Source organism: Passer domesticus, unplaced genomic scaffold (genome assembly GCF_036417665.1).
Source record: "Passer domesticus isolate bPasDom1 unplaced genomic scaffold, bPasDom1.hap1 HAP1_SCAFFOLD_139, whole genome shotgun sequence".
Classification (NCBI taxonomy): Eukaryota; Metazoa; Chordata; class Aves; order Passeriformes; family Passeridae; genus Passer; species Passer domesticus.
In genome coordinates, this window is record NW_026989930.1 from 18,789 (window position 1) to 42,905 (window position 24,117).

Consider the following 24,117-nt stretch of genomic DNA (forward strand, 5'->3'; position numbering starts at 1 on the left):
CCCAAAAACTGCCCCAAATTCACCTCAAATCCACCCAAAATTGATCCCAAATCCATGTCAAAACTGACCCCAAAATTGACCCGAAACCATCTCAAATCTGACCCAAAAGTGACCCCAAATCCAGCCCAAAACTGACCCCAAATCCACCCCAAAACTGACCCCAAATCCATCCCAAACAGACCAAAAAACTGACCCCAAACTGACCCAAAATCCAGCCCAAACTGTCACAAAACTGACCCAAAACTGACCCAAAATCCAGCCCAAACTGACACAAAACTGACCCAAAAACTGACCCTAAACCAATCCTAAATTCACCCCAAAACTGACCCCAAATCCATTCCAAACTGACCTCAAAACTGACCCAAAACTGACCCCAAATCCACTTCAAATCCACCCAAAACTGACCCAAATTCACCCCAAAAACTGCCCCAAATCCAGCCCAAAACTGACCCCAAACCCACCCAATTTCCCCATTTTTTCCCATTTTTCTCCCATTTTTTCACCGTTTTTCTCCATTTTTTCACCGTTTTTTCACCGTTTTTTGCCGTTTTTGCCCCAAACCCACCTGTGCAGCAGGATCCTCCGCAGGCAGGCTGTCACCAGCTTGGCAGCCAGGGGACACTTGGCCCATTTTTGGGACATTTCCCCATTTTTTGTCCATTTTTCTCCCATTTTTTCACCGTTTTTCACCGTTTTTCACCGTTTTTTCACCGTTTTTTGCCGTTTTTGCCCCAAACCCACCTGTGCAGCAGGATCCTCCGGAGGCAGGCTGCCACTCACACTAAAATGATCCCATTTTTTTCTGTTTTCCCTCATTTTTGTCCGTTTTTCCCCATTTTTTCACCGTTTTTCACCATTTTTTGTCCATTTTTCTCCATTTTTTCACCGTTTTTCCCCGTTTTTCACCGTTTTTTGCCGTTTTTGCCCCAAACCCACCTGTGCAGCAGGATCCTCCGGAGGCAGGCTGTCACCAGCTTGGCAGCCAGGGGACACTTGCCCCATTTTTGGGCCATTTCCCCACTTTTTGTCCATTTTTCCCCATTTTTTCACCGTTTTTCACCATTTTTTCCCCATTTTTTCACCGTTTTTTGCCGTTTTTGCCCCAAACCCACCTGTGCAGCAGGATCCTCCGGAGGCAGGCTGCCACTCACACTAAAATGATCCCATTTTTTTCTGTTTTCCCTCATTTTTGTCCGTTTTTTCTCCATTTTTTCCCCGTTTTTTCACCGTTTTTTGCCGTTTTTGCCCCAAACCCACCTGTGCAGCAGGATCCTCCTGAGGCAGGCTGTCACCAGCTTGGCAGCCAGGGGACACTTGGCCCATTTTTGGGACATTTCCCCATTTTTTGTCCATTTTTCCCCATTTTTTCACCGTTTTTCACCATTTTTTCCCCGTTTTTTCACCGTTTTTCGCCGTTTTTGCCCCAAACCCACCTGTGCAGCAGGATCCTCCGGAGGCAGGCCGTCACCAGGTTGGCAGCCAGGGGACAGTTGTCCCTCCTGACGGCCTCCAGCCCCTTGCAGTCCAATTTCGGGGTCCCCCCGGAGCCCCCCGGGAAGCAGAGCCCGGCGTAGCGTTTCTTGCTGATCAGCAAATAGGGCAGGTACACCTGGAAAAAAAACAAAAAAAACCCTAAAATTTTCTTTTCCCAAATTTCTAATATTCCCCCCAGATTTTCAGCTTTTTTCTCCCATTTTTTGGCTTTTTTTTAGCTTTTTTCTCACATTTTTAACTATTTTTTACCAATTTTTCAGCTTTTTTCCCAATTTTTAGCTTTTTTTTCTCCAATTTCTTAGCTACTTTTTACCAATTTTTAGCTTTTTTCCCTTATTTTTAAGATTTTTTCCAATTTTTTAGCTATTTTTACCAATTTTTTTAGGTTTTTTCCCATTTTTAGGTTTCCCCCCATTTTTTATCTTTTTTCCAATTTTTTTAGCTTTTCCTCCCAATTTTTAGCTATTTTTTACTAATTTTGAGCTATTTTTTACTAATTTTTAGCTATTTTTTAGATTTTCCCCCTTCCATTCTTTTCTAGTTTTTAGCTGGTTTTATTTAATTTTAATGGGGATTTTTTCCTCCCTGGAAAAACCCCAAAATTCCCCCCAAACCCCCAAAGTTCCCCCTTAGAAACCCAAAATCTCCCCAAAATTCCCCCCAAAACCCCAAAATTCCCCCCCAAACATCCCAAAATCCCCTTTTAAGAAACACAAAGTGCCCCCAAAATTCCCTAAAACCCGAAAATCCCCCCAAAATCCCCCCAAAACCTCTCAAAAAACCCCAGAATCCCCCCAAAATCTTTCCTAAAAAACCCAAAATTCCCTAAAACCCCAAAATCCCCTCCCAAAACCCCCAAATTCCCCCCAAAACCTCTCAAAATCACCCAGAATCCCCCCAAAAATGCCAAATCTTTCCTTACAAACCCCAAAATTCCCCAAAACCCCAAAATTTTCCCTAAAACCCCCAAATCCCCTGAAAAAAATCCCAAATCCCCCAAAACCTCTCAAAAACCCCCAGAATTCCCCAAAAAAACCCAATATCCCCCCCAAAACCTCAAAATCCTCCCTCAAAAACCTAGCCCCCCGCAGAATCCCCCCCAAAACCACTCAAAAACCCCCAGAATTTCCCAAAAATCTTTCCTAAAAAACCCAAAATCCCCCAAAATTTCCCCTAAAACCCCCCAAATCCCCCCTTTAAAGCCCCTCCAGGAGTTTTCTTTTAACTTTTAAGGTCCCCCTTGGTCCTTTTTAAACCCCCAAAATTTCGAAGACCCCTCCCCAAATTCGGGGGACCCCTCCCCGGATTTTTGGGGCCCCCTGCCCGGATTTTTGGGGCCGAACCTTCTCGAACTCCAGGCGGATGGGGGAGGGGAAGTGGCCGGACACCCAGGTGGCCACCTCGCGGCCCAGGGCGGCCGCCTCGGGCACCGAGGGCACGCTCAGGCGGCACATCACCGAGTCCGTGTCCCCGTACACCACCTGGGGGGGAAATTCGGGATCAGCACCCCAAAAAACCTCAAAATCACCCCAAAAAACCCCAAAAACCTGCACAGAAACATCAAAAATTGCGTTAAAATGGCCCAAAATTGCATTGAAATGCACCAAAATGTCCCGCCCAGGTGACATCACCGAGTCCGTGTCCCCATACACCACCTGGGGAGGGAAATTCGGGATCAGCACCCCAAAAAACCCCAAATTCACCCCAAAAAACCCCAAAAACCTGCACAGAAACATCAAAAATTGCATTAAAATGGACCAAAATTGTGTTAAAATGGCCCAAAATCGCATTGAAATGCACCAAAATGTCCCCCCCAGGTGACATCACCAAGTCCGTGTCCCCGTACACCACCTGGGGCAGGAAATTCGGGATCAGCACCCCAAAAAACCCCAAATTCACCCCAAAAAAAAACCCCAAAACCCACTAAAATACACAAAAATTGCATTAAAATGCACCAAAATCGCGTTAAAATGGCCCAAAATCGCATTGAAATGCACCAAAATGTCCCCCCCAGGTGACATCACCCAGTCCGTGTCCCCGTACACCACCTGGGGGGCAAAATTCGGGATCAGCACCCCAAAAAACCCCAAAAACACCCCAAAAAACCCCAAAAACCCCATAGAAATAGGTGAAAATTCCATTGAAATGCACTGAAATTGCGTTAAAATGGCCCAAAATGGCACCGAGGGCACGCTCAGGTGACATCACCCAGTCCGTGTCCCCGTACACCACCTGGGGGGCGAAATTCGGGATCAGCACCCCAAAAAACCCCAAAATCCACTCAAAAAACCCCAAAATCCACCAAAAAAACCCCAAAAACCCCATTGAAATAGGTGAAAATTCCATTGAAATGCACTGAAATTGCGTTAAAATGGCCCAAAATGGCACCGAGGGCACGCTCAGGTGACATCACCCAGTCCGTGTCCCCGTACACCACCTGGGGGGCGAAATTCGGGATCAGCACCCCAAAAAACCCCAAATTCACCCCAAAAAACCCCAAAAACCCCATTGAAATAGGTGAAAATTCCATTGAAATGCGCTGAAATTGCGTTAAAATGGCCCAAAATGTCCCCCTCAGGTGACATCACCGAGTCCGTGTCCCCGTACACCACCTGGGGGGGAAATTCGGGATCAGCACCCCAAAAAACCCCAAATTCACCCCAAAAAAAAACCCAAAAACCCACTAAAATACACAAAAATCGCATTAAAATGCACCAAAATCGCGTTAAAATGGCCCAAAATGGCACAGTGGGCATACTCAGGTAGCACATCACCGAGTCCGTGTCCCCGTACACCACCTGGGGGCGAAATTCAGGATCAGCTCCCCAAAAAACCCCAAATTCACCCCAAAAAAAAACCAAAAACCTGCACAGAAACATCAAAAATCGCGTTAAAATGGCCCAAAATGGCACCGAGGGCACGCCCCAGGTGACATCACCGAGTCTGTGTCCCCGTACACCACCTGGGGGGGGAAATTCGGGGTTGGGGACCCAAAATTGGGATCAGCACCCTAAAAAACCCCAAATTCACCCCAAAAAAAACCCCAAAAACCTGCACAGAAACATCAAAAATCACGTTAAAATGTCCCAAAATGGCACGGCGGGCACGCTCAGGTGACATCACCCAGTCCGTGTCCCCGTACACCACCTGGGGGGGAAAATCGGGGTTGGGGACCCCAAAATCGGGATCAGCACCCCAAAAAACCCCAAAATCCACTCAAAAAACCCCAAAAACCCCAGTGAAATAGACAAAAATTCCATTAAAATACAAGAAAATTGCGTTAAAATGCCCCAAAATCGCATTAAAGTGTCACAAAATGTGACATCACCCAGTCCGTGTCCCCGTACACCACCTGGGGGGGAAATTCGGCATCAGCACCCCAAAAAACCCCAAAATCCACCCGAAAAACCCCAAAAATAGGTGCCAGGTGTGCCCAGGTGTGTGTCACCTGCCCCCAGGTGTGTGTTACCTGTCCCCAGCTGTGCCCAGCTGTGTTACCTGTGCCAGGTGTTACCTGTGCCAGGTGTGCCCAGGTGTGTTACCTGTGCCAGGTGTGTTACCTGCACGTCCGGGTACTTGCTCTCCACCAGCTGTGTTACCTGTCCCCAGGTGTGTGTTACCTGTCCCCAGATGTGTGTTACCTGTCCCCAGGTGTCCCCAGGTGTGCCCAGGTGCGTTACCTGCACGTCCGGGTACTTGCTCTCCACCAGCTGTGTTACCTGTCCCCAGGTGTGCCCAGGTGTGTTACCTGTCCCCAGGTGTGCCCAGGTGCGTTACCTGCACGTCCGGGTACTTGCTCTCCACCAGCTGTGTTACCTGTCCCCAGGTGTGTGTTACCTGTGCCAGGTGTGCCCAGGTGTGTTACCTGTGCCAGGTGTGTTACCTGCACGTCCGGGTACTTGCTCTCCACCAGCTGTTTGGTTTTCTCGATCATCTGGCGCCCGAAGCCGGTGACGCTCTGCAGGTGAGGCACAGGTGGGGCTCAGGTGAGGCCCAGGTGTGCCCCAGGTGTCCCTCAGGTGTGCCCAGGTGAGGCTCAGGTGTCCCTCAGGTGTGCCCAGGTGTGATTTGGGTTCCTCAGCTGTGCCCAGGTGTTCTCAGGTGTGCCCAGGTGTTCTCAGGTGTGCCCAGGTGTCCCTCAGGTGTGCCCCAGGTGTCCCTCAGGTGTGCCCAGGTGTCCCTCAGGTGTGCCCAGGTGTGATTTGGGTTCCTCAGCTGTGCCCAGGTGTTCTCAGGTGTGCCCCAGGTGTCCCTCAGGTGTCCCTCAGGTGTGCCCAGGTGTACACAGGTATGGTTTGGGGGTGTCCAGGTGTGCCCAGGTGTCCCTCAGGTGTTCTCAGGTGTGCCCAGGTGTGATTTGGGCTCCTCAGGTGTGGTTTGGGGGTGCCCAGGTGTGTTCCCTGTGCCCAGGTGTGTTTATGGCTGTCCCAGGTGTGCCCAAACCCCTCCCAGGTGTGTTACCTGTGCCCAGGTGTGCCCAGGTGTGTTTGGGGCTATCCCAGGTGTGCCCAAACCCCTCCCAGGTGTGTTACCTGTGTCCAGGTGTGCCCAGATGTGTTTGTGGCTATCCCAGGTGTGTTTGTGGCTGTCCCCAGGTGTGTTTACCTGTGCCCAGGTGTGCCCAGACCCCTCCCAGGTGTGCCCAGGTGTGTTTGTGGCTCTCCCAGGTGTGCCCAGGTGTGTTACCTGTGCCCAGGTGTGCCCAGACCCCTCCCAGGTGTGCCCAGGTGTGTTACCTGTGCCCAGGTGTGCCCAGACCCCTCCCAGGTGTGTTACCTGTGCCCCAGGTGTGCCCAGACCCCTCCCAGGTGTGTTACCTGTGCCCAGGTGTGCCCAGGTGTGTTTGTGGCTGTCCCAGGTGTGTTTGTGGCTGTCCCAGGTGTGTTTACCTGTGCCCAGGTGTGCCCAGGTGTGTTACCTGTGCCCAGGTGTGTTTGTGGCTCTCCCAGGCGTGCCCAGGTGTGTTACCTGTGCCCAGGTGTGCCCAGACCCCTCCCAGGTGTGCCCAGGTGTGTTACCTGTGCCCAGGTGTGCCCAGACCCCTCCCAGGTGTGCCCAGGTGTGTTTGTGGCTCTCCCAGGTGTGCCCAGGTGTGTTTACCTGTGCCCAGGTGTGTTACCTGTGCTCACCTGGGATATCTCGAGGCAGGGCAGGCGCCCGGCCTGCGCCCCAGTGAGGCCGTAGACGGCGCTGGGGCTGTGCCCCAGGTGTGCCCAGACCCCTCCCAGGTGTGCCCAGGTGTGTTACCTGTGCCCAGGTGCGTTACCTGGGATATCTCGAGGCAGGGCAGGCGCCCGGCCTGCGCCCCGGTGAAGCCGTAGACGGAGTTGGCGCTGACCTTGAGCGCCAGCTGCCGCCCGTCCAGCACCTGGCGCCGCTCGGGGTCCTGCTCCTCGGCCAGCGCCGCCTTCACCCTGCCGGGACCCGCAGGTGAGCTCACCTGGGCGCAGGTGAGCACACCTGGGCAAGAATCCCCACAGAAATCCCCAAAATTTCCACACAAATCCCCACAGAAATGGTGAAAATTTCACAAAAATTCCCATTTTGGGTCCTGTGCTGCCTTCACCCTGCCGGGACCCGCAGGTGAGCGCACCTGGGCGCAGGTGAGCACACCTGGGCAGAAATGCCCATGGAAATCACAAAAATCTCCACAAAAATGGTCAAAAATTCACCCAAATTCCCATTTTTGGGTCCTCTGCTGCCTTTACTCTGCCAGGACCCGCAGGTGAGCGCACCTGGGCACAGGTGAGCACACCTGGGCAAGAATCTCCACAGGAATCCCCAAAATTTCCACACAAATCACTAAAATTTCCACAGAAATGGTCAAAAATTCACCCAAATTCACTCAAATTTCCCATTTTGGGTCCTGTGCTGCCGTTACCCTGCCAGGACCCGCAGGTGAGCGCACCTGGGCACAGGTGAGCACACCTGGGAAAGAATCCCCACAGGAATCCCCAAAATTTCCCACAGAAATCACTAAAATTTCCACAGAAATGGTCAAAAATTCACTCAAATTTCCCACTTTACCCTGCCAGGACCTGCAGGTAAGCTCACCTGGGCACAGGTGAGCACACCTGGGCAAGAATCCCCACAGGAATCCCCAAAATTTCCACAATAATCCCCACAGAAATGGTGAAAATTTCAAAAAAATTCCCATTTTGGGTCCTGTGCTGCTGTTACCCTGCCAGGACCTGCAGGTGAGCACACCTGGGCACAGGTGAGCACACCTGGGCAAAAATTCCCACAGAAATCACAAAAATTTCCACAGAAATCCCCACAGAAATGGTGAAAATTTCACAAAAATTCCCATTTTGGGTCCTGTGCTGCCGTTACCTGCCAGGACCCGCAGGTGAGCGCACCTGGGCACAGGTGAGCGCACCTGGGCAAGAATCCCCACAGGAATCCCCAAAATTTCCACAATAATCCCCACAGAAATGGTGAAAATGTCACAAAAATTCCCATTTTGGGTCCTGTGCTGCCGTTACCTGCCAGGACCCGCAGGTGAGCGTACCTGGGCACAGGTGAGCACACCTGGGCAGAAATCCCCATGGAAATCACAAAAATCTCCACAAAAATGGTCAAAAATTCCCATGGAAATGGTCAAAAATTCACTCAAATTTCCCATTTTACCCTGCCAGGACCCGCAGGTGAGCGCACCTGGGCGCAGGTGAGCACACCTGGGCAAGAATCCCCACAGGAATCCCCAAAATTTCCACAAAAATCCCCACAGAAATGGTGAAAATTTCACAAAAATTCCCATTTTGGGTCCTGTGCTGCCGTTACCCTGCCAGGACCTGCAGGTGAGCACACCTGGGCACAGGTGAGCACACCTGGGCAAAAATTCCCACAGAAATCACAAAAATTTCCACAGAAATCCCCACAGAAATGGTGAAAATTTCACAAAAATTCCCATTTTGGGTCCTGTGCTGCCATTACCTGCCAGGACCTGCAGGTGAGCGCACCTGGGCACAGGTGAACGCACCTGGGCAAGAATCCCCACAGGAATCCCCAAAATTTCCACACAAATCACTAAAATTCCCATGGAAATGGTCAAAAATTCCCCTGGAAGTGGTCAAAAATTCACTCAAATTTCCCATTTTACCCTGCCAGGACCCGCAGGTGAGCTCACCTGGGCACAGGTGAGTGCACCTGGGCAAGAATCCCTACAGGAATCCACAAAATTTCCACAAAAATCCCCACAGAAATGGTCAAAAATTCACCCAAATTCCCATTTTGGGTCCTGTGCTGCCTTTACCCTGCCAGGACCCACAGGTGAGCGCACCTGGGCGCAGGTGAGCACACCTGGGCAGAAATCCCCACAGGAATCCACAAAATTTCCACAAAAATCACAAAAATTCCCATGGAAATGGTCAAAAATTCCCATGGAAATGGTCAAAAATTCACTCAAATTTCCCACTTTACCCTGCCGGGACCCGCAGGTGAGCGCACCTGGGCACAGGTGAGCACACCTGGGCAAGAATCCCCACAGAAATCACAGAAATCTCCACAGAAATCACAAAAATCTCCACAGAAATGGTCAAAAATTCACCCAAATTTCCATTTTACCCTGCCAGGACCCGCAGGTGAGCTCACCTGGGCACAGGTGAGCCTCAGAAATCCCCACAAAAATCTCCCCAAACTTCCCCAAAATCCCCCAAATTTTCCACCCAAAATCCCCCCAAATTTCTCCAAATCCCCCCAAATTTCCCTAAAATCCTCCTGAATTCCCCCAAATCCCCCCGAATTTCCCCAAGATCCCCCAAATTTTCCACCCAAAATCCCCCAAATTTCCTCTAAATCCTCCCTAAATTCCCCAAAAGTTCCCAAATCCCCTTGAATTCTCCCCAAATTCCCCCAAATTCCTCCCAAATTCCCCAAAATTTCCCAAATTTCCCCAAAATTCCCTTGAATTCTCTCCCAAATTCCCCTAAATCCCCCCAAATCCCCTTGAATTCTCCCCAAACTTCCCCAAAATCCCCCAAATTCTCCCCAAAACCCCCAAATTCCCCCAAATTTCCCCAAGTCCCCTTGAATTCTCCCCCAAACTTCCCCAAAATCCCCCAAATTCTCCCCAAAATCCCCCAGAATTCCCCAAATTTCCCCAAATCCCCTTGAATTCTCCCCCAAACTTCCCCAAAATCCCCCAAATTCTCCCCAAATTCCCCAAAATCCCCCAATTTTTCCCCAAAAGTCACCTGCTCCTGGCGGCCAGCAGCCCCTCCAGGACGCGGGGCAGGACGCCCCTGCGCACCCGGGGGGTCACAAACAGCTGCCCCGTGGGGGTGCGGATGAAATCCTCGGGGCCCAGCCTGCAGAGAAACCAGTACAAACCAGTTTAAACCAGTATAAACCAGTATAAACCAGTACAAACCAGTACGGACCAGTATAAACCCGTATAAACCAATATAAACTAATGGAAACCAGTATGGACCAGTATGGACCCAGCTGCCCCGTGGGGGTGCGGATGAAATCCTCGGGGCCCAGCCTGCAGGGAGACCAGTACAAACCAGTATAAACCAGTACAAACCAGTATAAACCAGTATAAACCAGTAAAAACCAGTCCAAACCAGTACAAACCCGAATTTCTGGGGGCCCCCCGGGGGCAGCAGGGTGGTGTAGCACAGGTACAGAGAATGGAGAGCTCCCAGTATAAACCAGTCTCAAACCAGTCCCAAACCAGTCCCAAACCAATCCAAACCAGTACAAACCAGTAAAAACCAGTTTAAACCAGTCCAAACCAGTACAAACCCGAATTTCTGGGGGCCCCCCGGGGGCAGCAGGGTGGTGTAGCACAGGTACAGAGAATGGAGAGCTCCCAGTACAAACCAGTATAAACCAGTACCAAACCAGTACCAAACCAATCCAAACCAGTACAAACCAGTACAAACCAGTCCAAACCAGTACAAACCCGAATTTCTGGGGGCCCCCCGGGGGCAGCAGGGTGGTGTAGCACAGGTACAGAGAATGGAAAACTCCCAGTATAAACCAGTCTCAAACCAGTCCCAAACCAGTCCCAAACCAGTCCCAAACCAGTATAAACCAGTCCAAACCAGTACAAACCCGAATTTCTGGGGGCCCCCCGGGGGCAGCAGGGTGGTGTAGCACAGGTACAGAGAATGGAGAGCTCCCAGTACAAACCAGTCTCAAACCAGTCCCAAACCAGTCCCAAACCAATCCAAACCAGTATAAACCAGTAAAAACCAGTCAGACCAGTATAAACCAGTCCAAACCAGTACAAACCCGAATTTCTGGGGGCCCCCCGGGGGCAGCAGGGTGGTGTAGCACAGGTTGTGGGCGATCATGATCGACGGGTACAGAGAGGAGAAATCCAGCGTGGCGATGGGCACGTCGTAGTACCTGGGCACAAAATTTGGGGATTTTGGGGTTTTTTGGGGATTTTTGGGATTTTTCAGATTTTTTTGGGTTTTTTCCAGAAACTTTTAGGGTTTTTTGGGGTTTTTTTCAGAATTTTTTGGGTTTTTTTTAAGTTTTTTTACAGTTTTTTATAAAAATTTTTTAGGGGATTTAATTTTTTTTTAGTGGATTTTTTGGGGGATTTTTAGGGGTTTTTTGGGATTTTTTGAGGTTTTATTTAATATTTTTGAGGGGTTTTTGGGTGGTTTTTTTCAGTATTTGCTTAGTGGTTTTGAAGGTTTTTTTTTTGAGAAGCAAAAAAAAGGATTGAGAAGGATTTGGGAAATTTTGGGGTTTTTTGGGTGTTTTGGTGTTTTTTGGAATTTTTCAGATTTTTTTGGGGTTTTTTCCAGAAATTTTTTCCAGGGTGGCGATGGGCACGTCGTAGTACCTGGCACAAAATTTGGGGATTTTGGGGTTTTTTGGGATTTTTTCAGAAATTTTTGGGTTTTTTCCAGGAATTTTTAGGGGATTTTTTCAGGTTTTTTGCGAATTTTTGGGGTTTTTTTCAGGATTTTTTATATTTTTTTATTAAAAAAAAAATTAAGAAGTTTTAATTTTTTTAGTGGATTTTTTGAGGGATTTTTGGGGTTTTTTGGGGATTTTTTGAGAGGGTTTTTTTATATTTTTGAGGGTTCTTTGGTTTTTTTTTTTTAGGGTTAGCTCAGTGGTTTGAAGGTTTTTTTTTGAGAAGGTTTTGGGGGAATTTTTGGGGTTTTTTTTCAGGATTTTTAAAATTTTTTATTAAAAAATTTTAGGGGTTTTGAATTTTTTTAGTGGGTTTTTGGGGGATTTTTTGAGTGGGTTTTTTGTATTTTTGAGGGGTTTTTTGGGTGGTTTTTTTCAGCATTTGCTTAGTGGTTTTGCAGGTTTTTTTTTGAGAAGGATTTGGGGAATTTTTGGGGTTTTTTGTGCCCCCCACGAGTACAAAGAGGAGAAGCCCAAGTGGCATGGGGACATAATAGTACCTGAGGAAGAAGATTTGGGGGTTTTTTGGGTTTTATTCTGAGTTTTTGGGGGTTTTTTTTTGGGTTTTATTCAGAGTTTTTGGGTTTTTTTTTAAATTTTCTTGAGTTTTTGGGGGTTTTTTTTGGGTTTTCTTGAGAGTTTTGGGGCGTTTTTTGGGTTTTCTTCAGAATCATTGGGAGGTTTGTTTTGGGTGGTTTTGAAGGGTTTTTTAGGGTTTTTTTGGGGGTTTATTGGGTGGTTTTGAGAGTTTTTTTTTCAGGGAGCATGAGGGAATTTTTCAGTGGTTTTTTTTGGAGGGGTTTTAGAGGGGGATTTGGGGAATTTTTGGGGTTTTTTGTGACCCCCACTCACCCCTTGAGGGGCTCGATCACCGTTGGCCCCCTCGAAATCCTCTCCCCCTTCCGACTTCACCACCGGCAGCAGCAAATCCTCCTGCATGGCCTGGGAGGGCAAAAAAACACCCCAAAATGTCCCAAATTCACCCCCCAAAAAATCCCAGAAAGCATGCCCCTGAAAACCCATAAAAATCTCCATTAAAAAAAAAAACGAAATCCTCAAAAAATACCTTTAAAAATCCCTAAAATCCTTCCCCCAAAACCCCAAAAATCCCATTAAAAAAAGAAAATTCAAATCCCCAAAAATCCCCAAAAAATCCCCTTAAAAATCCTTCCCCCCACCCCCCAAAAAAAATCCCTATTCAAAAATCCCTCAAAATCCCCAAAAAATCCCCTAAAAAATCCCTAAAAAACCTTCCAAAAAAAAACCCCCAAAAATCCAAAAAATCCCCTCCAAAATACCCAAAAATCCTATTTTAAAAACACCCAAATCTCCAAAAATCCCTGAAATACCTTCCCAAAATTCCACCCCAAAACAGCCCCAGGTGTCCCCAATGGTTCCCAAATCCCCCTCAGTGTCCTCAAATGTCCCCAAATCCCCTCACCTGCAGCTCTGTTGCTGTCAGCCATTTTCTCCCCTCACGTTTCCCGCCCTTTCCCCCCTCACGTTTCCCACCATTTTCCCCTCATTTTCCACCCTTTTCCCCTCAGGTTCCTGCCTTTTTCCCCTCACATTTCCTCCCTTTCTCCCCTCACATTTTCTCCTTTTTCCCCTCAGATTTCCCTCCATTTCCCCCTCACATTTCTGCTCTTTTTCCCCTCACATTTCCCACCATTTTCGCTTCACATTTCCCACCATTTTCCCCTCACATTTCCCTCCATTTTCCCTCACATTTCTCTCCTTTTTCCTCTCACATTTCCCTCCATTTTCCCCTCATGGTCACCACCATTTTCCCCTCACCTTCGCCTCATTTTCCCCTCACATTTCCACTCTTTTCCCCTTACATTTCCCACCCTTTTTCCTCACGTTCCCTCCATTTCCCCCTCACATTTCTCTCCCTTTTCCCCTATCTTTTTCCTCCCTTTCTCGCCTCACATTTCTCTCCTTTTTCGCCTCACATTTCTCTCTTTTTCCCTCACGTTTCCCTCCATTTCCCCCTCACATTTCTCACCCCTTTTGTCCCTCACATTTCTCTCTTTTCCCCGCACTTTCCCCCCTCACATTTCCCTCCATCTTCCCCTCACACTCACCGCCATTTTCCCCTCACATTTCTCTTTTCCCCTCACTTTTCCCACCATTTTCCCCTCACATTTCCCGCCTTTTCCCCCCTCACATTTCCCCTCCATTTTCCCCTCACATTTCCCTCCATTTTCCCCTCACATTTCTCTGCCTTTTCACCTCACTTTTCCCACCATTTTCCCCTCACATTCGGCATCATTTTCCCCTCACACTCACCGCCATTTTCCCCTCACATTTCCCACCATTTTCCCCTCACACTTCCCCCCATTTTCCCCTCACACTTCCCACCATTTTCCCCTCACATTCACCACCATTTTCCCCTCACATTTCCCTCCATTTTCCCCTCACGTTCACCGCCATTTCCCCCTCACATTTCCCACCATATTTCCCTCCATTTTTCGCTTCATATTTCCCACCATTTTCCCCTCATGTTTCCCTCCATTTCCCCCTCACATTTCCCTCCATTTTCCCCTCACATTCACCACCATTTTCCCCTCACACTCACCACCATTTTCCTCATATTTCCCACCATTTCCCCCTCACATTTCCCTCCATTTTCCCCTCACACTCACCACCATTTCCCCTCACACTTCCCACCCCCAACACCCCCTCAACGTCCCCAATCCCCCTCACCCCCCGAACCCGCCACGTCCCCACCGTCACCCTGCCGCAGGAGCTGCGCCACCACCTTGACCTGCTGGCCGCGGAGTGAGCAGGTAGCTGAGGGGCACGGCCGTCACCCGCGCCATCTCCACCAGCGTCACCAGCGTCATCAGGCGCTCGAGCAGCCGCAGCGGCAGCACGGCGTCCTTCAGGCAGTACAGCGCCAGGCGGCGCCGCGTCTGCGCGTCGCCGTTCTGAGGGGACGGCGGGGACAGGGGTGAGCGGGGCTGGGGACATTGGGGACAGCCTTAGGGACATTTGGGGACAGCCTTAGGGACATTGGGGGACAGGGGTGATCAGGGGTGGGACACCCTTAGGGACATTGGGGACAGCCTTAGGGACAGCGGGGACAGGGGTGATCAGGGGTGGGACACGCTTAGGGACATTGGGGACAGCCTTAGGGACAGCGGGGACAGGGGTGATCAGGGGTGGGACGCCCTTAGGGACATGGGGACAGCCTTAGAGACAGCGGGGACAGGGGTGAGCAGGGCTGGGACACCACTGGGGACATAGGGGAGAGCCTTAGGGACACTGGGGACAGGGGTCAGTGGGGCTGGGACACCATTGGGGACATTGGGGACAGCGGTGAGTGGGGCTGGGACACCGCTGGGGACATTGGGGATGGCCTTAGGGACACTGAGGACAGGGGGTGAGCAGGGCTGGGACACCGATGAGGACACCTTAGGGACATGGGGACATTGGGCACAGTGGTGAGGCAGGCTGAGACACCCCTAGGGATATTGGGGACATTGGGGACAGTGGTCAGCGGGGCCGGGATACCGCTGGGGACACCATTAGGGACATCAGGGACAGCCTTAGGGACATTTGGGACAGCGTTAGGGACATTGGGAACAGAGGTGAGTGGGGCTGGGACACCATTAGGGACACTAGGGACAGCAGTGACAGAGGTAGGTGGGCCTGGGACGCCGTTGGGGACACCATTAGGGACACCTGGGGACAGCAGTGAGTGGGGCTGGGACACCCTTAGGGACATGGGGACATTAGGGACACCATTAGGGACAGTGGGACACCCTTAGGGACATTGGGGAGAATGGTGAGTGGGGCTGGGACAGCCTTAGGGACATGGGGACACCCTTAGGGACATGTTAGGGACATTGGGGACAGAGATGAGTGGGGCTGGGATACCCTTAGGGACATGTTAGGGACATTGGAGACAGGGGTGAGTGGGGCTGGGACACCCTTAGGGACAATGGGGACATTGGGGACAGTGGTCAGGGGGTCAGGGGCCATTTTGAGGCTGTTTGTGGCCATTTTGGGGACCATTTTTGAGCCATTTTGGGCTCATTTTGTGCCATTTTGGGACCATTTGGTGGCATACCTGTAACTCCAGGTGGCCCAGGTGACATTTGGGGACACTTTTGGGGACATTTTTGGGGACACACGTGCAGCTCGGTGATGATGCCGTGGGGCCATTTTGGGCCATTTAAAGCCAATTTCGAGCCATTTTGGGGCCGTTTGGTGGCACACCTGTAACTCCAGGTGGCCCAGGTGACACTTGGGGACATTTTGGGGCCACACCTGCAGCTCAGTGATGATGTCATGAGGGACACAGGCGCCATTTTGGGCCATTTAGAGCCATTTTGGGACCATTTTGTGCCATTTTGTGGCACACCTGTAACTCCTGGTGGCCCAGGTGACACTTGGGGACATTTGGGGACACTTTTGGGGCCACACCTGCAGCTCGGTGATGATGCCGTGAGGGACACAGGCGCCATTTTGGGCCATTTAAAGCCAATTTTGGGCCATTTTGGGACCATTTTGTGCCATTTTGTGGCACACCTGTAACTCCTGGTGGCCCAGGTGACACTTGGGGACATTTTGGGGACACTTTTGGGGCCACACCTGCAGCTCGGTGATGATGCCGTGAGGGACACCGGCGCCATTTTTGGGCCATTTAAAGCCAATTTTGAGCCATTTTGTGCCATTTTGTGGCACACCCTGTAACTCCAGGTGGCCCAGGTGAGCCAGGTGACACTTGGGGACATTTTGGGGACATTTTGGGGCCACACCTGCAGCTCGGTGATGATGCCGTGGGGCACGTCCTCCTTCTGCTCGTGCAGAAGTGCGCGCTGACGGCGTTCAGCGAGTACGAGCGCAGCTTGTGCTCCCTCAGCAGCACCTGGGGAGCCCAGAACACCCCAAAAACTCACCTGGGGAACCCCAAAATTCACCTGGGGAACCCCAAATTCACCTGGGGAACCCCAAGTTTACCTGGGGAGCACAAATTCCTGATAAAACCCCATAGTCTGCCCAAAAAAATCCCAAAAATTGACCTGGAATGGGCAAAAATGGTGCTGGGACACCCCCAAAGGTGAGTCCAAACTCACCTGGGGAGCCCAGAACACCCCAAAACTCACCTGGAGAGCCCCGAAATTCACCTGGGGAGCCCAAAATTCACCTGGGGAACCCCAAATTTACCTGGGGAACCCCAAAATTCACCTGGGGAACCCAAATTTACCTGGGGAACCCCAAAATTACCTGGGGGACCCCGAAATTCACCTGGGGAACCCCAAAATTCACCTGGGGAGCCCAAAATCCACCTGGGGAAGCCCAAATAATACCTGGGGAGCCCAAAATTTACCTGGGGGACCCCAAAATTCACCTGGGGACTCAAAATTTAGCTGGGGGATCCCAAAATTCACCTGGAGGATCCAAAATTTACCTGAGGAAACCCAAAATTTACCTGGGGACTCCAAATTTACCTGGGGATCCCAAATTTCACCTGGGGACCTCAAAATTCACCTGGGGAACCCCAAATTTCACTGGGGAGCCCCGAAATTCACCTGGGGAACCCCAAATTTACCTGAGGGAATCCCAAAACCATCCCCAAATCACCCCAAACTCCTCCCAGGTGTGCCCAAACCCTTCCCAGGTGTGTCCCAGGTGTGCCCCAGGTGTGTCCCAGGTGTGCCCAGGTGTGTCCCTCACCTGCAGCATGTCCAGGGTCACCCTCCCAGGTGTGTTCACCACCTTGCCCTCCCCCAGGTGTGCCCAGGTGTGTTTTAAACCCCCCCCAGGTGTGTCCCAGGTGTGTCCCAGGTGTGTTTTAACCTCACTCAGGTGTGCCCAGGTGTGTCCCCTCACCTGCAGCATGTCCAGGGTCACCCTCCCAGGTGTGCTCACCACCTTGCCCTCCCCCAGGTGTGTCCCAGGTGTGCCCAGGTGTGTCTCAGGTGTGCCCAGGTGTGTCCCAGGTGTGTCCCTCACCTGCAGCATGTCCAGGGTCACCCTCCCAGGTGTGTTCACCACCTTGCCCTCCCCCAGGTGTGCCCAGGTGTGTCCCCTCACCTGCAGCATGTCCAGGGTCACCCTCCCAGGTGTGCTCACCACCTTGCCCTCCCCCAGGGTGTGCCCAGGTGTGTCCCAGGTGTGTTTTAACCTCACTCAGGTGTGCCCAGGTGTGTCCCCTCACCTGCAGCATGTCCAGGGTCACCCTCCCAGGTGTGTTCACCACCTTGCCCTCGCGCCGGCCGAGCTGGCGGGCTCTGGAACGCCGAGTCCTTCACCTGGGACGGGGACCCCCCGCACGCGGCCCAGGTACGGGAACGACGACACCTGGGGACAGGTGAGGGACAGGTGAGGGGCTGGGGGAACCCCCCAGACTGGCCCAGGTACGGGAACGACGACACCTGGGGACAGGTGAGACAGGTGAGACAGGTGAGGGACACGTGAGACACAGGTGACGGGCTGGGGACACCTGGGGGGACAGGTGAGACACAGGAGGGACAGGTGAGGGGCACCTGGGACACACCTGGGGGCACAGGTGAGGGACAGGGTAAGTCAGGGATACACCTGGGGAGGGGTCTGGGGACACCTGGGGGTTCCCAGGTTACCCTCAGGTGACCCCAGGTGAGTCCCAGGTGTGTCTCAGGTGACTCAGGTGTGACTCAGGTGTGTCTCAGGTGTCTCACCTGGAGCACCTGGGCCTCTGGATCAGGTAGGGCAGGTGGGAGCTGTGGATGTTGGGGGGTCCTGGGTTTTGGGGGGCTCCCAGGTGTCTCAGGTGTGTCTCAGGTGAGTCCCAGGTGTCTCAGGTGTCTCACCTGCAGCACCCGGGCCCTCTGGATCAGGGTAGGGCAGGTGGGAGCTGTGGCTGTTGGGGGGGTTTGGGGGGTCCCTGGGCTTTGGGGATTTTGGGGGGCTCCCAGGTGACACAGGTGACCCTCAGGTGACTCAGGTGTGTCTCAGGTGTCTCACCTGGAGCACCTGGGCCCTCTGGATCAGGTAGGGCAGGTGGGGAGCTGTGGATGTTGGGGGGTTTGGGGGGTCCCTGGGTTTTGGGGGTTCCCCAGGTGACCCTCAGGTGACCCCAGGTGTGTCTCAGGTGACCCCAGGTGTGTCTCAGGTGTCTCACCTGCAGCACCTGGGGCCCTCTGGATCAGGTAGGGCAGGTGGGAGCTGTGGCTGTTGGGGGGGTTTGGGGGGTCCCTGGGCCCTGGGGTTTTTTGGGGTTTCCCAGGTGAGTCCCAGGTGTCTCAGGTGTGTCCCAGGTGTCTCACCTGCAGCACCTGGGCCCTCTGGATCAGGTAGGGCAGGTCGAAGTTGTGGATGTTGTAGCCCGTCACCACGTCGGGGTCACGATCCGAACGAACTCCGCCCACGACTGGGGAGGGGGAGGGGGCCTCACTCACCTGGGACCCCTCCCCACAGCCCCCAAAATCCCAAAAAAACCCAAAATCCCCATTTTTTACACCAAAATCCCTGGATTTTACCCCAAAATCCCCATTTTTTACCCTAAAATCCCTCGATTTTACCCCCAAATCCCCATTTTTTGCACCAAAATCCCTGGATTTTATCCTAAAATCCCTCAATTTTACCCTAAAATCCCCATTTTTTTACACCAAAATCCCAGATTTAGCCTAAAATCTCCGGTTTTTACCCAAAATCTCCATTTTTGAACAAAAAAGCCTCAATCTTACCCCAAAATCCCCATTTTTTAACACCAAAAAGCCCCAAAATCCCCGTTTTTCACCCCAAAACCCCACCTGCAGCAGGTCCTTCTCGCAGTCGAAGCTCCTGACGGTGCCTCCAAAAACTCGAAACACCTCCCCAAAACCACCCCAAAACCACCCAAATCACCCCAAAACGCCCCTATATCCCACCTAGGACCCCTCCTGAACATCCCAAATTCCAAAAAAACACCAAAATCACCGTTTTTCACCCCAAAAGCCCACCTGCAGCAGGTCCTTCTCGCAGTCGAAGCTCCTGACGGTGCCTCCAAAACCTCCCCAAAACCTCCCCAAAACCCCCCCTAAATCCCCCCAAAACCCCCCTGGAACCCCTCACGAACATCCCAAATTCCCAAAAAACCCCAAAATCCCCACTTTTCACCCCAAAATTCCCATTTTTCACCCCAAATCCCCACCTGCAGCAGGTCCTTCTCGCTGTCGAAGCTCCTGACCGTGCCTCCAAAACCTCCCCAAAAACCACCCCCAAAACTTCACCAAAATCATCCCAAATCCCCCCAAAACCCCCCTGGAACCCCTCACGAACATCCCAAATTCCCAAAAAGCCCCAAAATCGGGGTTTTTCACCCCAAAATCCCCACCTGGAGCAGGTCCTTCTCGCTGTCGAAGCTCCTGACGGTGGCCCCCGCGCACGGGGGCGCAGCTGAGCAGGGTGAACACCACCCTGAGGAAGGGCTCGCGCGCGCCCTGCCGCAGCGCCACGGCCGCGATGGCGATCCACCGGGTCCTGCTGCGGCTCAGGGAACACCCCTGAAACCCCAAAAACCACAAAATTCACCCCAAAAATCGGCTCCGGCACCCCCAAAAAACCCCAAAAACGGCCTCAGAAACCCCAAAAATGCCCCAAAATCAAAGAAAAATCTTCTCTGCAGCGACACCAGGTGGCCAAAAAGTGCAACTGCAGCTCAGAGACACAACCAAAAATTGAACCAAAAGTGCCCAAAATTGACCTGAACTCACCCAAAATTTGATCTAAAGATCCCCCCAAAACAGAATCCAAGACCCCAAAAATCGGCTCCGGCACCCCTAAAAACCCAAAAAACCAGTCCAAAAATCCCCAAAAATGCCCTAAAATGTGTTCAAAACCGCTTCACTGCAGAGACACCTGGTGGCCAAACAGTGCAACTGCAGCTCAAAAGGCACAACCCAAAATTGAACCAAAACCGCCCAAAATCCAGCCCAGGACCCCCAAAAAAAAACCCCAAAAAACCCAAAACTGGCCCAAATCCCTTCCCAGTTACGCCCAGTCCCCCTTTAACCCTCTCCCAGTCCCTCCCAGTTGCTCCAGTGCTCCCAGTCCCCCTTTAATCCCTCCCAGTCCCCCCCAGTCCCCCCCAAATCCCTCTCCAGTGCTCCCAGTCCCTCTTTAATCCCTCCCAATCCCCTCCCAGTCCCCCTTTAACCCCCTCCCAGTCCCTCCCAGTGCCCCTTTAACCCCTCCCAATCCCCTCCCAGTCCCTGCCAGTGCCCCCAAATCCCCTCCCAGTCCCTCCCAGTCCCTCCCAGTGCCCCTTTAACCCCTCCCAGTCCCCCTTTAACCCCCTCCCAGTCCCTGCCAGTGCCCCTTTAACCCCCCCCAATCCCCTCCCAGTCCCGCCCAGTTTATTCCAATCCCCTCCCCATCCCCTCCCAGTCCCTCCCAGTGCCCCTTTAACCCCCTCCAATCCCCTCCCAGTCGGTCCCCAGTGCTCCCAGTACCCTTCCTGCCGGCGCACTCGATGTCCAGGCTCAGCAGCCGCAGGGGGGGCAGCCCCAGCCAGGGCCCCTCGGGGGGGTGCCCCCGCAGGGCCCCCCAGGCGGCGTCGGCCTCCAGCTGGCACAGGCTGGCCTTGGGGGGGGTCCCCGGGGGGGCTCTGGGGGTCCCCGGGGGCGTTTTGGGGTGAATCCGGGGGGTTTTGGGGGGTCCCCCCTCCAGCGGAAGCCCCCCGGGGGCAGCTCCGACCCAGCAGCAGCCCACCAGGCCCGAGTCGGCCATGAACCTGGGGGGGGAATTTGGGGGTCAGGGGGGGTTTTGGGGGGTTTGAGGAAAAAATTTGGGGGTCTGGGGGAGTTTTAGGGGGATTTTGGGGGTACAGGAAGTGTTTAGGGGGGAATTTGGAGGGTTTGAGGAGGAATTTGGGGGCTTTGGGGGGGTTTTGAGGTGGCATTTGGGGGGTTTGGGGGGAACTTGGGGGGTCTGGGGGGGATTTGGGGGTTTAGGAAGGGTTTTGGGGGGGGAATTTGGGGGGTAGGGAGGGATTTGAGGAAATGTTTGGGGGTCTGGGAGGATTTGAGGAGGAATTTGGGGGATTTGGGGGGGGGGTTGGGGGTATAGGAGGGGGTTTGGGGAGGAATTTGGGGGTCTGGGGGGAATTTGAGGAGGATTTTGGGGAGTTTGGGGGAGAATTTGGGGGTTCAGGCAGGCTTTTGGGGGTCCCCGGGGGCGTTTTTGGGGCGAATCCGGGGGGTTTTGGGGGTCCCCCCTCCAGCGAAGCCCCCCGGGGGCAGCTCCACCCAGCAGCAAGCCCACCAGGGCCCGAGTCGGCCATGAACCTGTGGGGGGGGAATTTGGGGGTCAGGGGGGGTTTTGGGGGGGTTTGGAGGAAATTTGGGGGGTTTTGGGGGGGATTTGAGGGGTTCAGGGGGGATTTTGGGGGGAATTTGGGGGGTCTGGGGGGGATTTGAGGAGGATTTTGGGGGGTCTGGGGGGGTTTTGAGGTGGAATTTGGGGGGTTTGGGTGGGAATTTGGGTGGGAATTTGGGGGTATAGGAGGGGTTTTGGGGAGAATTTGGGGGTTCAGGGGGGTTTTTTGGGGAGCCTGGGGGGGATTTGAGGAGGAATTTGGGGGGTTTGGGGGGGATTTGAGGGGGTCTGCAGGGATTTGAGGAAAAAATTTGGGGGCCTGGGGGGTTTTGAGGAGGAATTTGCGGGGGTTTGGGGGGATTTTGGGGGTTTAGGAGGGGTTTTGGGAGGAATTTGGGGGTCTGGGGGAAATTTGAGGAGGATTTTGGGGGGTCTGGGGGGATTTGAGGAGGAATTTGGGGGATTTGAGGAAAAAAATTTGGGGGTCTGGGGGGTTTTGATGGTGGAATTTGAGGGGGGTTTGGGGGGAACTTGGGGGTTCTGGGGGGGATTTGAGGAGGAATTTGGGGGGTCTGGGGGGAACTGGGGTGTTCAGGAGGGATTTTGGGGGGAAATTTGGGGCTTCAGAGGGGGAATTTGAGAGGTTTCAGGAAGAATTTGGGGGGTCTGGGGGGAATTTGGGGTTTCAGGGGGGTTTTTGAGGAGGAATTTGGGGGGATTGGGGAGGAATTTGGGGGTCTGGGGCGATATGAGGAGGAATTTGGGGGGTCTGGGGGGGTTTTGAGGTGGAATTTTGGGGGGTCTGGGGAGATTTGGGGGGGAAATTTGGGGATACAGGAGGGGTTTTGGGGGCCTGGGGGGGATTTGAGGAAGATTTGGGGGCTTTGGGGGGGAATTTTGGGGGGTTTGGAGGGAACTTTGGTGTTCAGGGGGGTCTGGGGGGGTTTGAGGAGGAATTTGGGGGGTTTGAGGAAAAAAAATGGGGGTTTGGGGGGGATTTGAGGTGGAATTTGGGGGGTTTGGGGGGATTTGGGGGTTTCAGGGGGGGGTTTTGGGGAGGAATTTGGGGGTCTGGGGGAGATTTGAGGAGGATTTTGGGGGGTTTGGAGGGAATTTGGGGGTTCAGGAGGGGTTTTGGGGGGTCTGGGGGGGATTTGAGGAGGAATTTGGGGGGGTTTGAGGAAAAAAATGGGGTGTTTGGGGGGGATTTGAGGTGGAATTTGGGGGAAATTTGGGGGTTTTGGGGGTCCTGGGGGGGGTTTGGGGAAAAAATTTGGGGGTTTGGGGGGGATTTGAGGAGGAATTTGGGGGGTTTGGGGGATTTGGGGGGGATTTGGGGTCTGGGGGGTTCAGGGGGGGACTTTGGGGGGCAATTTGGGGAAAATTTTGGGGGATTTGAGGAGGAATTTGGGGGGAAATTGGGGGTTCAGGAGGGTTTTTGGGGGGCCTGGGGGGGATTTGAGGAAAAAAATTGGGGGGAATTTGGGGGATTTGAGGAAAAATTTGGGGTTTCAGAAGAATTTTGGAGTGAAATTTGGGGATTTGGGTGTGAAATATTTTGGGGTGAGCTCCTCAAATTTGGGGATTTTGGGTCCAGGTTTGAGATTTTGATTCTTTTTGCTTCAAAATTAATCCTAAAAAAATTCAATTTTTTGACATTTTAAAGCAGAATTTTTGGGGATTTTTGGGGGGATTTTTTTGGTGATATTTTGGGGGATATTTTGGGGATTTTGGGTCCAGATTTGAGATTTTGATGCTTTGGGGGTGAAATTTAAAGCTAAAAATTCAGATTTTTTGCATTTTGAAGCTAAATTTTTGGGGGGATTTTTTGGGTTGAAATTTGGGGATTTTGGGTCCAGATTTGAGATTTTGATGCTCTGGGGGTGAAATTTAATCCTAAAAAATTCAGATTTTTTGCATTTTAAAGCGGAATTTTTGGGATTTTTTTGGGGATTTTTGGGGGGGATTTTCGGGGGGATTTTTTTGAGGATGATTTGGGGGATTTTGGGGTTTTTTTTACCTGATCTCGAAGTCGATGTTGGCCTCGTAGGGGGGCGCGGGGTGCACCCCCAGCCCCCCCCCAGCGCAGCCCCCGCTCCAGGAGGCGGCCCGGGCGGGGGAACCAGGCGGGGCAGGAGACCCCGACCCGCACAAAGAGGGGCTGCAGACCCCCCTGGAAGCCCAGAATGCCTGAGGGGGAAAAGGGAAGGGTTAGCAAAAAAAAAACCCCAAAAAATCCCCCCCGCAAAAAAAAAATCCTCAAAAAAATCCAAAAATCCCCAAAAAAATCCCCCAAAAATAAAAAAAAAATCCCCAAAAAGATCCCAAAAAAATCCCCCAAAAGATCCGAAAAAACCCCCAAAAATCTCCCAAAAAATCCCCAAAATATTCCAAAAAAAACCCAAAAAATGGAAATTTGGGGAAAAGGAAAGGGTTAGCACCAAAAAATCC

The 24,117-nt window shown here is 52.3% G+C and overlaps 1 protein-coding gene across 1 annotated transcript in view; it reads right to left on the reverse strand.

The window, feature by feature from the left end:
- The window catches only part of POLD1 (DNA polymerase delta 1, catalytic subunit), a gene marked incomplete at its 5' end in the record, with an annotated part of 45,753 nt that overhangs the window by 15,627 nt on the left and 6,009 nt on the right, over positions 1-24,117 (reverse strand). The window contains 23 exon segments of the mRNA XM_064406115.1: positions 1,434-1,609; positions 2,838-2,975; positions 5,360-5,452; positions 6,761-6,908; positions 9,690-9,803; positions 10,735-10,851; positions 12,229-12,251; positions 12,253-12,318; positions 14,102-14,158; positions 14,160-14,309; positions 16,146-16,192; positions 16,195-16,255; positions 17,549-17,617; positions 17,619-17,651; positions 17,653-17,691; positions 18,636-18,715; positions 18,718-18,739; positions 19,502-19,542; positions 19,727-19,820; positions 19,822-19,853; positions 20,802-21,082; positions 23,687-23,748; positions 23,750-23,856. Of these exon segments, the coding sequence (XP_064262185.1) occupies positions 1,434-1,609; positions 2,838-2,975; positions 5,360-5,452; positions 6,761-6,908; positions 9,690-9,803; positions 10,735-10,851; positions 12,229-12,251; positions 12,253-12,318; positions 14,102-14,158; positions 14,160-14,309; positions 16,146-16,192; positions 16,195-16,255; positions 17,549-17,617; positions 17,619-17,651; positions 17,653-17,691; positions 18,636-18,715; positions 18,718-18,739; positions 19,502-19,542; positions 19,727-19,820; positions 19,822-19,853; positions 20,802-21,082; positions 23,687-23,748; positions 23,750-23,856 (2,050 nt within the window).